Source organism: Mus pahari, chromosome 8 (assembly GCF_900095145.1).
Source record: "Mus pahari chromosome 8, PAHARI_EIJ_v1.1, whole genome shotgun sequence".
Taxonomy (NCBI): domain Eukaryota; kingdom Metazoa; phylum Chordata; class Mammalia; order Rodentia; family Muridae; genus Mus; species Mus pahari.
In genome coordinates, this window is record NC_034597.1 from 21,350,476 (window position 1) to 21,365,143 (window position 14,668).

At 47.7% G+C, this 14,668-nt stretch overlaps 1 protein-coding gene across 4 annotated transcripts in view; it reads right to left on the bottom strand.

The window, feature by feature from the left end:
* Positions 1-14,668, bottom strand: part of Cacna1d (calcium voltage-gated channel subunit alpha1 D) — a 303,585-nt gene that overhangs the window by 12,272 nt on the left and 276,645 nt on the right. For all 4 annotated transcript variants that reach the window (XM_021204129.1, XM_021204126.1, XM_021204128.2 and 1 more), the window contains one exon: positions 12,899-13,029. In XM_021204129.1, the coding sequence (XP_021059788.1) occupies positions 12,899-13,029 (131 nt within the window). The remainder of the gene's footprint in view (positions 1-12,898; positions 13,030-14,668) is intronic.

The window sequence follows — 14,668 nt, forward strand, 5'->3', positions numbered from 1 at the left end:
GGAATGGTCACAGCTAACAGTGTATGCCCCTGACTAGCTCTTCAGAAAGGCTGCTTGCAGAGAAGCACATCCTGAGCCCCAAACAGGGCAAGGAATATCAGCTAGTTGTTCCTAAAAAGAACGAGGGGACAAGAACTGTCCGGCTGCATGGAAGATGAGCTGGCTTAGGTGCAGAGAAACAAGCAGCCATTGGGGCCACTGACTCACTGTAAAGCATGGAACAGGTGGGTGACATCATACATTGCAGTCACCAGCACACTCAAGTCACAAGGAAACAGATCAACAGTCACACAGGCTCAGGCTGCTGTGCAGTGGAGCCACTCCAGCCTTTGGGGTGTCCTTGGCCTACAAAGCCCAAACACGCTGAGGACCTGCTAGCAGAGGGGTCAGGATTCTGAAGCCACACAAACTGAGGTCTTGCTATCATCTATAGGAAGTACAAGACCCACGGTGACAGCTCTCTAGACTTCCCCATAGACCCTCTCTGCTGGCCTTCCTTAGCCAAAGGGATCAGTTCTGATGGGCCTGGGAAAGTCTGCATCACCCACAGCTGTGTCAGGGAAACCATGTGAATGGCCTGTAGACAGGGTAAAGGGGGGTCATGAGCTCTGAGAAAATTGAGTTCTCAGCATTAATTTGAAGAAGGTCAATATGCTGACTTCAGACTAACAGGGGTTTCATACTTCTCCACAGTTGCCCTGGGGTCTTAGGTTCTACCTCTGGTATGCAGGCAGCAAACAGTGACCCCTACAAGCTAGCAGAGAGCAAGACACTGCTGGACAAACAGCTTGTGCTCCAACCTCAGGGCCATTTACGGAAGACAGCTGTGGAGGGCGGGGCCCCTGGGCAGAGAGCACTTTCCGGGCCTTTCTTCTCAGTGTCACACAGAAGGTGAATGGCTTTGGGAAGGACTGGGATAAAGAGCAGTCAGTGCTCATGCCTGAGACACTCTGTGGTGGGACAGATGCTTGGAAAGGGAAAGGGAGGGAGCAGGGGAAGAGGGGAGGGAAGGAGAGAGGAGGGGAGCAGAGCAGGGCTAAGCCGAGCTGGAACCCCTGGTGTCAAAATACTCAAAACCGGTCATCTGCAGACATCGGTGGTTAATTCAAAATGTAAAGTTGTCCAGAGACTTCTCAAGTGACCCTTTATAAAACGGCCTCATCCGCAAGAACATCTGGTTCATTAGATGGTTCTGCAAAAAGGCTGGTTTGTTCCAAACCCTTCTGTGATTGGACACCAGCAGGTCCTTCTGTTTTGTGAATCGTAGGGACAAGGGTCACACTAGGGAATTGAAGCTTTATGGGTCTTACCTAGGAATGTTAGGCAAAGGAACCTCAGCTCCTGGGAGAGGGGCCAAACACACATTCCCAACTAAAACTGGCATGAAGCTTAAGCATGGTACCCCACACTTATTATGTAACTACAGAAGGTGGTAAAGACAGCCTTCTAGCATACATATCAATGTTCAGGAAGGGAAAGAGGCATATCCCAGGGTCCCAAACAGTATGGCCAAAAAAGCGACTTCCTGCTGTCCTTCTAACCACAAATGCAGTCATGTTTTTTTGGAAGTGTTCTTTCTCTCTCTCTCTCTCTCTCTCTCTCTCTCTCTCTCTCTCTCTCTCTCTCTCTGATTCCTAAGTCCAGCATATTTTCTAGGTCTGCAACAGACCCACCTCTATTCCTCAGAAATACCATGAAGGCAGCTCCAGGGCTGTGTCGGTAGAAGGTCTTACTCAGTTCAGCTGCGGGCATGTGGAGAACGGCCATCCATACCCACTCATTCAGTTTCTAGAGCGCAATTCTCAAGACATAAGAAGACTGGCGAGATCCCCTTGTCTGACTTTGCAAGAGAGGTCTATTACATATTTGAGATTCAGATAAGACACAGTACTTGAAACCTCTGCTTCTGTTTCCGCAAAATAAACATAGGTTATATTCATTCTCTTTGACGCACCCAGGTACACTGTGCACATCAACGCAGATTCTCAAGACATAGGGCCGAGAACATTTGCCAGTTTAAACAACAGTCTTGCTCTCATTTAACTGACTGGACTAGGTATGATTAAAAGAAATAGAAAACTATTTATTTGGATAATTTTTAACATCATCCTTTGTTGATGAGTTGACATTTCACTGAAATACACATGTAACAGTTGCATAATGAAAACAGAAACTGTCTCCAGCACATCTTCAGAGTTACACGAGATTAGGATTTCGTTGACAGGAGCGGGTAGTAAACAGACAGGACAGAAGGTTTGTTTGCAACATAAATCATGGAGAGGGTCGACAGGTGGCTTGGGGTACCACTTCCCCAAACAAATAATGACAACATATTTATTAAAGAGACAGGAGGAGAGAAGGCATCACTCTTCCCAGATGTGAAAGCGGAGGGTTTCGAACTTATGATCCTAGTTCGCAAAGCGCACCTGGTTAAGAGTGGGGCTGACTCGCTCTCTTGTGTAGGACCTGGGGGCAGGGGACCAACACATAGGTTCCCAACTAGAATTGAAATGGAGCTTAAGCACAGCACCCTGAATTTATTACATATCACAAAACATGAGAATGAAAATTATTCTAGCACACATATCAAGCTAAAAGGTAGCTTAGGCTGTTCCGAAACCCATAGGCACAGAATCCAGTGTTCCAGAAGTACAGACAACTACCTTAAACCCTCAGAGAAATCACTTAGTCATTCACAACACTAAAAAAAAAAGTATTTTTCTTGAAGAAAACATGTTACAGTCAGTAAAATTTTCTAGTCTTTCATATTTTATGTATCTATCTCTATCAGCAAAAATATTGTTTTAATTTGAAATGTGGTCATTAGCACTTAATCCACACATAGCCATATAAAGTCATTCCATTAACATCACAGTAGAGTTATAGTTTTGAATAAACACAGAATTGCTATAAAATATAAACATTATTGACTTGTTTTAAGATGTCCAATCTTACAAAATATTAAACAGGATTAAGCCTAGTTTCTGGTTGACTTTAAAATGCTAGCTGTTATCATAAATATTTGTTTTAAAAAAGAAATGTTGGCATTTTGCCTGTAGACTGCTCCTTTAAGTTTTAGACACCATTTAATTGGAATTTTATAGATATTTACTCTACTTAATGATTAAGTCACCAGAAATATATTCTCTCTCAACCTCTCTGAAGCAACAGCATGAAGTGATGCTCTGCTGTGGAGCAGAGATGCCCATTTCCCTTCCTTGCTCTCCCTCAGGGTGGGGTACTGTCTGTCTGGTTGCATTTGAAAAGCATTTGCTGCCTGCTTCCCCAGACTAGCTCCCCGGGTCAGGCCAGCCATCTGCCAACTCTCGCTCCACAGCACGCATACACAAACACCCAGAGACCCACCCCAGACCTACGCTGTAGCAGTGGAGGACAGAGAGGCAAGTCTCCAGGCGACCCTGGGAGAGACCCTCCATCTTCACGGTGTGGGTGCCAGGGTTTCAGACTCCTGCCAAAGAACACTACCGTGGCACAGCCTTGCTCCTCAACCCAGACACGCCTCATTTAACCGAAGCTGGCTCTCTGCAGTCGCCTCACTATTGACAAGTTCTGGTTAATCTTAGCGGGGAGGGGCAGGACTTGGCCCACACTCAATTACAAAGAACAGTTTTAGACTAGCTGTTAGAAGATGGGAGATTAAATCCTGATAGAATGAATAGGCTTGTCTATGTGCCGTCCCCCGCCTCCTCTGTGCACATGGGCACACCCCTTATTCTATCACTGCCTTCCTCCAGGAGAAATGTCATGGTGTGGCCTTTGTTATCCATTGTGAACAGTTCTCGTGCTAGATAGAAAGGGTTAGAATCATGGCTATGACACTCCATTACTCACGTACAGATAACCCTCCTCTCCTTGACAAGTCATCAGACCATGAGTTACTGAGGGGCGGGCAGCACTGGGCTGTACAAATCATATGTGCCACCACATTCTGAAAGCTAAAGGGGTTATTTAAAAGTGTCATCTAAGTAACCAATTACTGCAGAGGACCAGAGAGACCAATTGCAGTTTCACATTATTTTGGTGGAGACTAAACCAGGGCCTCAAGTATGCTAAGCAAGGACCACTGAGCCACACTACCAACCCTTCCATCTTATTCCACTCTGATTCCTGGCTTAACATCAGAATCAGAGACATTCTGAACGGTTCCTAAAAATGCAGACAGCATTATATAAAATTCAGACTCCAAAATTTTAGGCTCCTTCGGCAATATCATATTCCTGTCATTCTGAGCCCGCATACTGAGAAGGGATGAACCAAGATGATGTGCCATAGGTTAAATTATATTCCAGAACTAGTTAAAACCTCAGCAAGAAGCCTTGCTCTTCCCAGGAAGCAAAGCCAACCAATCTGCAGGGAGAGGGTGGTAACCGAGTCTCAAGCACACGTTCATTCAAAGTTATCCTTCTAATTTAGGCAAGCAATTGTATCACCTCCACCACATGGACTTGATGAATGCTCCGGGATCACCGCACACACCCCCACTCTCGCCATTACATCACCCCCAAACATGCGCATGAATTATCCCTTATTGTTACACACGCACCCTGATTCTCACTTGTGCTATGCAGAGGTGGTCAGGATTCAAACACATTTCTAACACTCGCTAACTCTAACCATTGCTCTTCCAGATCAGCACAGGCAGTGAAGTGTGACCACACCACTTGACCCCTGGCTGCGGAGGAGCAGAAGCAGCCCACTGAGGAGTGCTCCAGCTACATGGGAGCCTCCTGGGCACAAAAGGTCACTATGAGGCTCCAACATCTTCTCCCTTTAAGGGGAACTTTGGGCCCTCTCCCCAGAGTGATGTTTCAAGATGGGGTTCATGGACCTCAAGGCATCCTGGGATTCCTTCAGGGGTCCCTGGGGGTCATGTGAGAGTAGATGTCCTTGGCCTCGTATATTCTCATTCTCTGAGTGTGCAGCAAGGTTTCCAAGGCTGAGTGACAGGGTTGTCACCACCCCCTGGCCTCTTTGTGCTTACATATTCTTGTGTTTATAAAATTAATCAGCTTTGAGTTATAAGACAGTAGATATTGATATACAGGGCTCTTGATAAACTTTAAGACTAGGAAAGTCCCTAGGATGGAAATGTTTGAGAACTGACAACCGATCTGCCCTCTACCCAGCAGCGTGGCTGTGGTCTCCTGTTAGCGCTCAGTTCTTCTGTCCCTCCTATGTGTCTCCACCTCTGTCCACCATGTGGCTTCTCTGAGCTAGCCTTTGCCTCTTCCTCTCCAGTTCCAGTATGGCGGGCACACTCTACCATGACTTCTTGCCCTCAACACTGCATCACGGGTGGTCTCCTTACTGTCCCACAGTCAACTTTCTCAGGCCTAAGATCTAACCAAGGAAAGCAAGTTCACTCAATTACCCACTCACCTGGGAACCCTAAGCTTTAATTACCAAGCCCTTTCCTATAGATAATGGAATCGTGATATGATAGGCAATTGAGGGACACTGGGTTCATATTAGTAAAGAACATGCAACCATAAGAGTCTGCGCTATGAGATTACTTGCCCTAACTTTTTCATTAAGGACTTTGGGACATAGAAATGACCAACCTCCCTCTTCCAGAAAGCTGGTCTGGTCATCCCGTGGACTAATTCTGAATTGGGTCATACCATGACATTCAATTTTGAGGAGAATCTACCTCCCACCCTACTGTGGTTTCCCTGCAATGGATGGTTGCTGGTCTCTGACACATTTGACCCAGGAGCTAAAAGTTTAGCACCAGAGATTCAGGTGCTGGGCACCAGGTTTGCTGTATTCATCTTTGAAGATTTTAAACGCGAGACCCAACGAGTCTCTTCCCTCTTCCTCTCCACCACATGCTTGCTCTTCTGCCAGGGCTCTGAGAGAAACGACAGAGGCTCTTGCAATTTGACTGTGACCCAGATGTCAGGAAGCCTGGGCCCCGGTGTGTGAAAGCTGGGGGCAGTCCTCTCTGATGCTCGGCTGTCTTCCCTAAAGTAGCCTTGGCTGCTGACCAACCAACACTGTTCCTTGGCAACGCAGCCAGGCTCAAGGGATTGCAGGGATTCCCCAAATCAGGCTTGTAAGCAAGTTAACATTTTCCAGCATCTATAGGTTTAGGTGATACATGGAGAAAGGCCTGTACAGCCCTACCCATTAGAGCTACATGAGGATCTAGAAACAGAAGTGATATCGAGGCTGGGGTGGGGAAGGTGGAGCAGGGGAGCTCCTTTGATTTATTTATTTATTTAAATCCATGTCTGTAAGGCTAACCCTTCGCTCTCTCAGGGTGATGTATCAGTTCCCTATTCGGATAGATTCTGATACAGTGGCTTACCCGGGTACTGCCCATCATTTCAGAGGTAATCTCCGGGGCCTGCCGGGATAAGAGCCCAGTGGTTGCTAAAACATGGAGAAATGGGGCCGGGGGGGGGGGCAGGCTTCTGGCTGAGAGACTTGGATGCTAGAGGCAACAGCTATGGGTACAGCATTAAGATCAGACGTGGGTGGGCTTTCCTCTCTCCCAAGGGGACAGGCAACCCAGGATGTAAGGCTTGGCTCCCACCCATTCCCACACCATCACCCATGGGGGCTTCAAGCCATGAGAACGACTAAAACCCACATGAGCTCCTTATCTCACTGTCGTCTGTGCATGAGCCAAAGCTGGGTTTGTCTCCATAGCGAGCCCAGGAGCTCCGCCATTGTGTAGGAAAGTGAAGCCACAAGGCAGGGAAGCTCTGTGGTCAGGGCAAATGTCATAGCTATAAGGTGTCACTAGAGAAAGCCCTTCTAGGCTTCCCTGGGAGATGTCTAAGGAAGCATCCTGCCCACTGGGAGTGGGAGGGGTACCCCACCATCTCAGCCCGGCCTTCTGGGTAGCTGCACCCCAGAGATGCTTGGAGGAACACTTCTGCCTGCCAGAACAGGGCCACACAGAGTCCTGGGTCCCTCTTCCTCGTCCTTCAACTCACCTCACCTCATTCTCTACCCTACCAACTCATCCCATCCACTAATGTAACTAACACACACACACACACACACACACACACACACACACACACACGCGCGCGCACACACACACACATACACCTGCGCACGCACATGCACACACATATACCTGCACATGCACACACACACACACACACACACACACACACACACACACACACACGGGTGCAGTCATACACATGCACACACATGCTCACACACCCTGCTATGATCTCCAGGCCAACAAAAGGAGATCAATGAATTGGAAGCCCTTCTTCTTCTTCCTCTCCTTTTCCTTTTCCTCTTCTTTTTTTTTTTTTTTTTTAAAGATGTATTCATTTATAAAATGTAAGTACACTTTTTTTTTTTTTTTTTTTTTTTTTTTTTTGTTTTTTTTTTTTTTTAGATTCCCCCCCCCCCCATAACCATTGATCTTTGAACATTGGCTCTCCTTCCTTGGCCATTTTGGGCACCTCAGACTAATATCAGAGGTACAGGCTTGACCCCCCTCTGGGAAGGAGTTTAGAGTTTGATAGCAAAGCCCTCATCAACCAACATTTTGGTCAAAAATCTACTATTGTTACTACTTGAAAATGCGATCCGACAGGTTACCTGTTTATATCTTTATGCATCGCCTAGGATCGTAAAAATAGGGAGAATTCTCAATGGATAACTACAGTACAGAACAGAAAAGAGATCAAACCAAACCAAAAATTTCTTGAAGTTCTGGTAGTAATCAGGCATATGATATTATTATTGTTGTAGTCTTAATAATAAGCAAATATACGTTCAAGGAGCTCTACAATCACTTAGCTATCCTCACAACAGCCCTGTGAGGTAGGTCGACATTATTACCCCCATTTTACAGTTGGGGAAACTGAGGCACAGAGAGGTTAAATGTCTTGCCCAAGGTCACGCAGCAAGTGAATGCTGGAGCTGGGACTAGAACCCAGGTTCCCTGACTCCCAGTGTCCTTGAAACTAGACCATACTGCTTCCAAAGAGGCGTCCCAGACTGGCTCTGAGTGCGAGCTAAAGACGAACAATGTTTGATGAGGTTTGGGTGTGGTGGCATTTCCCGAAGACACGGTAAGATGGAACCTGAGCTGTTGCCTGGTTGGTTTGGGCATGCAGGTGTATGTGTTAGTTTCAATGGGTATGTCTGAGCTTCCTGGCCTTCCACTTATTAGTGCATTCTGGACTGGGTCACTGCAGCAAGCAGGGCCGGGTGGTCAGGAGGTCGTGACGTGCTGGCACAGAAAAGGAACTCTGTCTGCTCAGTTCCAATCAGCCTGCCAGTCTTTGGGAGTTCGGGCAAACTAGGGATGCAGGACTTTGGGGCAGAGTCAGTTGCCTGCCTTACGCAGGTCTGCTTAATCATATCTATCTATCTATATATATACATACACATATATATGTATATATATATAACATTTTATTTATTTATTAATTATTTTTTACTGGCCATTGTCAGCAAGTTGTGTTCATTTCATTTCTCATGGGGCATCTGCCCCTTTGCGCGCTCGCTCTCTCTCTCACGTGCGCTCTCTCTCTCTCACTCTCTCTCTCCCCCCTCCCTTTCACTGAGTCTCTGGCTTGGAAGGGAAAACCATAATTCATAGGCTCCCTTTCATGAAAAGGAGCCGCCATGAGCAGTGTCCGCCACAGGCAGCCACGGCTCCACAGATGAGCCACAGCCCGGCTTCTGCCTTCCTTCCGGAGGAGTGCCTTGCTCGGAAGGGGTCTCCCCAGGGCTTTGGTGCCTGCATTTCTCCCGAAATGCTGCTGCGTCAGCAGAAATAAGCCCGAGTGGGAGTTTGCCCTTTCAAGGCCTTAGCCACAGCGCCTTCGGACTAACCAGCTTGGTGCGGTAGCTCAGGCAGAGAACTCTAAAGCATCCGTTCAAGCATCTGAAACAAACGAATCAGCCAGTGAAATCTCATCTGTTAACATCTGTTCTCCTCTTACATTACAAAGGAAAGCGCGTGGTGTGTGTGCATGTGTGTGTGTGTGTGTGTGTGTGTGTGCGCGCACGCGCGTGCGCGCGCGTGTGCGTGTGTGTATACATATATAAATTTTAAGAGCAGTGCTATGGCTTTGGGTGGACCATTACTTCTAAAAAAAGAGAAAGGAATCTCATTGCCTTCCAGATTAAGGTGACACGCTTAACAGGACTAGCCATGGATCAGATCTCTGGGAGCCTGCTTTCCTGTCTTTGGATACTGAGAAGGCCACAGAAAGAAACACAGAAGACAAAAGCTAATGGCTACTTGTAACCAGCGTCTCCCAACCATCCCCACCTGTGGCCAAGGCACAGACATTAAAGCCATTGAACCTAACCATCGCATCCTGTAGAGTTACACATGATGGGGTTCTTAAACCCCACTTCTAAACAGATAGGGGTAGCTGCCTGGGAGGCCTATGGTTCACTCAGGGGGCCTCTCATATGGGGTGCATGGAGGACCGTCTCCTCAGACTCAAGGAGAGCAGACAAGAGGTTTGAACATTAAAACTAAGAGAAATGAACCAAACTTTCCCCACTTTGGGATCTTTTGTTATCAGAGAGACCCTAGGCTCATTAGAGCATACAGTACACCAGAGGCCTTCACTAGAGGTATGATGGGCCTTCTACTCGCATGATCAGGGACTGGGACTTTCTGTGGCTGTGTGGCTATGTTCCTCTATTTCTTTGTTCCTTGTGGAAACTTGAAGGTCACTTGGATGTAGCAACATGGATGAAGAGCAGATGCCGAATCAAACTGAAGGGAGTATGTATATGTCAGATGACTGAGAGGAAACCAAAAGGCTGGATGCAGCTTCTCTCTGGCTCCCACCATAGAAGGGCTGGAGAGAAGTTTAGTTTTAATGATGGGGATGAAGGGATGGATGGAGTGGATGGATGGATGGATGGATGGAGAGTGCACACTCATTCAGACCAGAGAGGCCAGGGCACAGGTGCCCAGCTCCTCCCCATGCAGAGGCAGGAGAACCTTCAGTCACCATCCACCACAGGGAAGGTTCACACTGAGTTGGTCTGAACATGGGGAGATCGGACCGAGCCATGGCATGAAATGGGGGTGCACAGCTTGGTTGCCAGTTCTGAGAGCTCTTCAGACAGACCTCACTCTGCAGGCCAGCACGCACAAGCTTGGCTGTTCACTTTTGCTCACACCATAATGCCACACTCCATGTCCCACTACTACCAGGCTGAGAGCCCCACCCCACCCTGCCCCACCCTACCCCACAGGGCCCTGCTGTCAGAAGCCCATTGCTTCCTTCTCAACCAGACAAGTCCACCCTCAGCAGCTGTCACAAGGGTGTGTCTTCTTCCTAGCTCCCTCAGGTCAGTGCCTTCCTCCCACGGCTGATCGATCCTAGCTCCTTAACTGCTACACCACCCATGATATTTCACAATGCAGAAAAGGAGCTTTCCTTGTGCACTAATTAAATGGAGAGGAGCAAATTACATTTAAAGCCATTTCTGCAGCAGAGGAAGCCAAAAATGTAATTAGAATTATCCATCAAGGAGACAAACACTTTCTATTTTCAATGTTTGTTTCAGAATCAAGTGCCTTTTCAGAACTGAACTGTCAAGATTATGAACACAACTTAATTTTCTATGCTGTGTACTTAATATAAATTACAGGCCTGGCCTCAATTCTCAATAGAACCCTGGGAGAACGTATTTATACCGTCTAACTAGAAATATTTGACTTCTACCAATGAAATAAGACTCTTTAAATAGCAAGATGAAAAGACTTAAACAGGAGAAAACCCTCAACATTATTTTAGCATAATGTGGTTGTCTCTCACCCAGAACCTTTATAGCATTCTGTCGGCACCAGCTCAAGGCCCAGTAAACTGAATCTGCAAAATGCAGTGACTTCTTAAGCCATGCGTCATTTATGCTATTTCAGAATACCAAAACACTGAGCTCTGCCACCAGGGTGAGCCTTGGGGCTTCAAAACAGGTACACCACTCCCCCCACGCACACAGAGCTCCAAGTGTTTACATGCCACACCTCCACTGAAACCTGGATTGTCTATGAGCTCAGAGACAAACTGACTGCTGCAAATTGTGACATTAGGTACAAAAGAGATCAAGTCCCCTCTAGAAAGTTTTGATCCCGTCAACTAGACTTCTAGAGCAGCAAGCCATTTCAAGGTAGGTAAAGGGTACCCAGAGAAGGCAGAGATCCAGCCAGCCTCTCCTTGGGGCAGAAGGTCATGTGAGGGGGATAACTTTCAGTGCACACCAATTTTCTGCTAGTGACCAGCCTAGCCGTGCTGCCACCAGGAATGTACAAACCAGGGACTTACTCAAATTTGCAAACTGGACTTTGCAGTTTTTGTCATCCGAGGCTACTTGTGAACTGGAGTAATCTTAGAGTTATTTCTTGCAAACCAGGGCAGCAGGAGGCAAAAGACACAGTGAGCCAAATGGCTGAGCCTATAACTCATTATCAAAAGGTCATGTGATTAGGGAATGAACGAATACAGGCTGGCTTGAATAAGCGTAGGTGTCCACCGGTCCCACCAGCACAATATCCCCGCCTCCAGCCCCTGGGGTCCCACTCTGAGTCAGCTGGTCACTGTCCACAAGGCCATCTACTATCCTGAGATATGCAGACACACCCAGCATTCCTCATTCACCATCATCCTTATTCATAGTCTTTCTCACAGCAAGATCACAGTCAGGCCTTAGTGTCCACAGTTATGGCCCCTTTGAACACACAACAATCTTGGTGATTTGCTCTTGGAACTAAGTACGGAACCATTCCATGTGGTACCTCATCAACACCTACGAGGCCACATTCAAGAACCATGAGAACAGGGATGTAAAAGTCATTTTCGTGTAAACTTTTTAAACCACAAGAAAAGTGTCTTTATGACAGACTGAAGGCACTCCAGATAGCATGGTTGTAGGACTTGGTGACAGCTTGCCAACCTCTGTACTTTCCCTTTCTCTTCTCCTGACATCTGTCCCCAGCCCTCGTTAAACACCATCACCCCCTGAACCACCTTCCCAGCTCCCCTGCCTGCAAGTTCTAGCATGCCTCCTTGCCTCTCCATGCCTGCTTCCACCCAGTGCTCTAGGCATCTCTAGGATTCTATGGCCTTTGGATGCCTAATCCCTGATTAGACCAGATATTTCTAAACACCACACTCACACTCTAGGGGCCTGGCAGGGGTAGTTGAATGTGTGTGTGTGTGTGTGTGTGTGTGTGTGTGTGTGTGTGTGTGTGTTTGCACGTGCGTACGGGCACTCTTGTACACGCATGCGTGTGTGAGCGTGTGTATGGGTCCTGAGTTGGAGAAAGGGAGATGGGCCAAAGGCTGGCCTGTGTGTGTAGCACTTGCACAGCGAGCCTCACCGCCACCAGGAGCTAGCACACAGAGACAGACATACCACACACGTGTGCACACAGTACATACTAGGGAGTGATGAATGTTATTGAAATGGACCAAAAACCAACAAGCCGTGGGGTAAGAAACGAACAGAAACAAAACAAAGCTCTTGCGTTCTGATGGAAAGCTGTTTTCTGGGCAGCTGGACCCTGAGCCCAGGGCTACAGGAGGGGGCCTGCCTCAAGGGTGCTGCCTTTGGAGAAGACTCAGGTGGCTAGGGTGTGAGGTGACATTCACTCCTTTCCCATCGCAGGCTGTCCTGAGGGCTTTGCACGCGTACCAGATGATGGCAGGTGCGAGGCTCAACGGAGAAGACATGAAAAGGAGGAAGTACTTACCTTGCGACCCGGAAATGGCTAGTCCACAGTGGGAGGGGCAGTGGGCAGTATCTCAGTTTAAACAAAATCCTTGTGGCACTGCTCAACCATGAATAGTCAGCTCTCTAGTATTTCAAATCAAAGCTGGCAACATTGTTAGTGAGAAGAGAACAGAGCAAGAGGGCAATTCACCTGTAGGGCAATTGTGGTGTTCTTCGCAGGGTACTTCCCCACCAGTCCTTGCTCTTTCCGTTTCTTGAATTTCCTAAAGTAGTCCTGTATCAGGAAAGTGGCATAGAACTTCCCCACGGTTACCTCATCATCTAGACGGAGAGACCAGACACAGCCCTCCCGAATCAGCACATTTGGACCAAGAGCCTAACCCCTCACTTCTGGCTGGGGCAGGGGTGGGGCGGGATGGTGCACAAAGGGCACTGGGCTGTCAGCCTAAAACACGGGTTGCTCAGTCTAGCAAGAAGCAAAGCTTTGCAAAGCAGTTAAGGCTCGAAGCTAGAGTCAGTTAAATAAACTGATCCTCAGAGTTGCGGAAAGTAATGTCTATTTATCACGAGTTAAATAGAGTCGCATATTAGTAACGATAGGAAGCGCCACCTTGGTTATTTACTTAAACATTACAAAACAGAAAGGCCTTGCAGGCCACATTTTTTTTTTCACCCTGTGCATAGAAATTTGCATGTGTAATTACTGTAAGCATCAAGTGCAATTAAGCATCCAAATCCCTGTGTCACAAGACGGTGACCTAGAAAGGTGACGGATGAGCTTAGGAGGAGAGGAAGGTCAGAACAGAGACTGCAGATCCAGCTCTCGCACGCTCCCCCTGTTCTTCCGCCAATAAGCTCTGAGACCGTTCTGTGGTTTGGAATTCAGAACGGCTGGATTTCTGTATTGCAATGACAGCTCCAACTAACTTCAGCTCGGAGCAGGCTTTCTTTCTGCTCTGTTCAGAAACAACCTCCAACACGTATGTATCACTGGGGAAGCAGGACTCTGCTGACAACTTTGAAGGTGATGCATGAGGCAGAATAGAAGCTCTGACTATCTCATGGTAAACCACTCTGAGCATGTCAGTGTGAACTGTGCCTGCCCCCCCCCCCCCGCAAGGTTGATGCCACCAGATCTGTAGGGTGCCGAGGTCTTCTGGGTGGAAATCGGCAAGGCTCCATTAGCAGCCTAAGCCTGTGTAGGGCTGTGTTAAGGATTCCAGGACACCCGGCAGGGCCTGCAGAGACCAAGGGACAGTTGTAGGTACTCAGGCTTCTTCTGGTCAAGCTATCCTTGCAAGAGTCACGTGGGCTGGGGACAAGAGGATCTTAGGGGAGCTTGTATTCCCCCACGTAAAATGGTGTTCCATGTCAGAAGAACTAAGGGTGTTTAAGAGAAGAGGAATAAGGCACACCAAACCAGGTGTGGGCTGTCCTTGGGTCACATACCCTATGATGACAAGAGTCACGACTGCAAACCAAGTGACAAGTATCACTCACTGAATGGATGCTGGAGCATAGGAGGCCTGGGGTCACTGGGACCCACTGTGTCCATGAATACAACTTCAGTGGGTTTTACTTAGTGCTCACTTGGGAGGTATGGCTGACTTATGGTTCCCACCCAGTGGCTTCTGGGACACTTGGGGAAGAAGGTTCTCCAGCCATTTCTTCGAGAATTCTTGTGCAGTCTGTTTTGGGGTGAACCGATCTTGAGAAATGTTATATTCCTCCCGAGCCTGGGCCAAGAAAGCCCTGGTGTAATGGAGGAGCAAGTGTGTTGATCTGAACTCAGAGCTCCCTCACTGGCTACTGGTTCATCTCCACCATCCAGTATGGCACCATCCATAGGGAAACAAGCCAAGATATTTGTTCTGCAAAGCTCATGCTTGCCCTCTCTCCAGCTTCTGTCCACTCAGTCCATCAGCCAAAGCTGGGCACCATGGCTGAATATCTAGGGGTA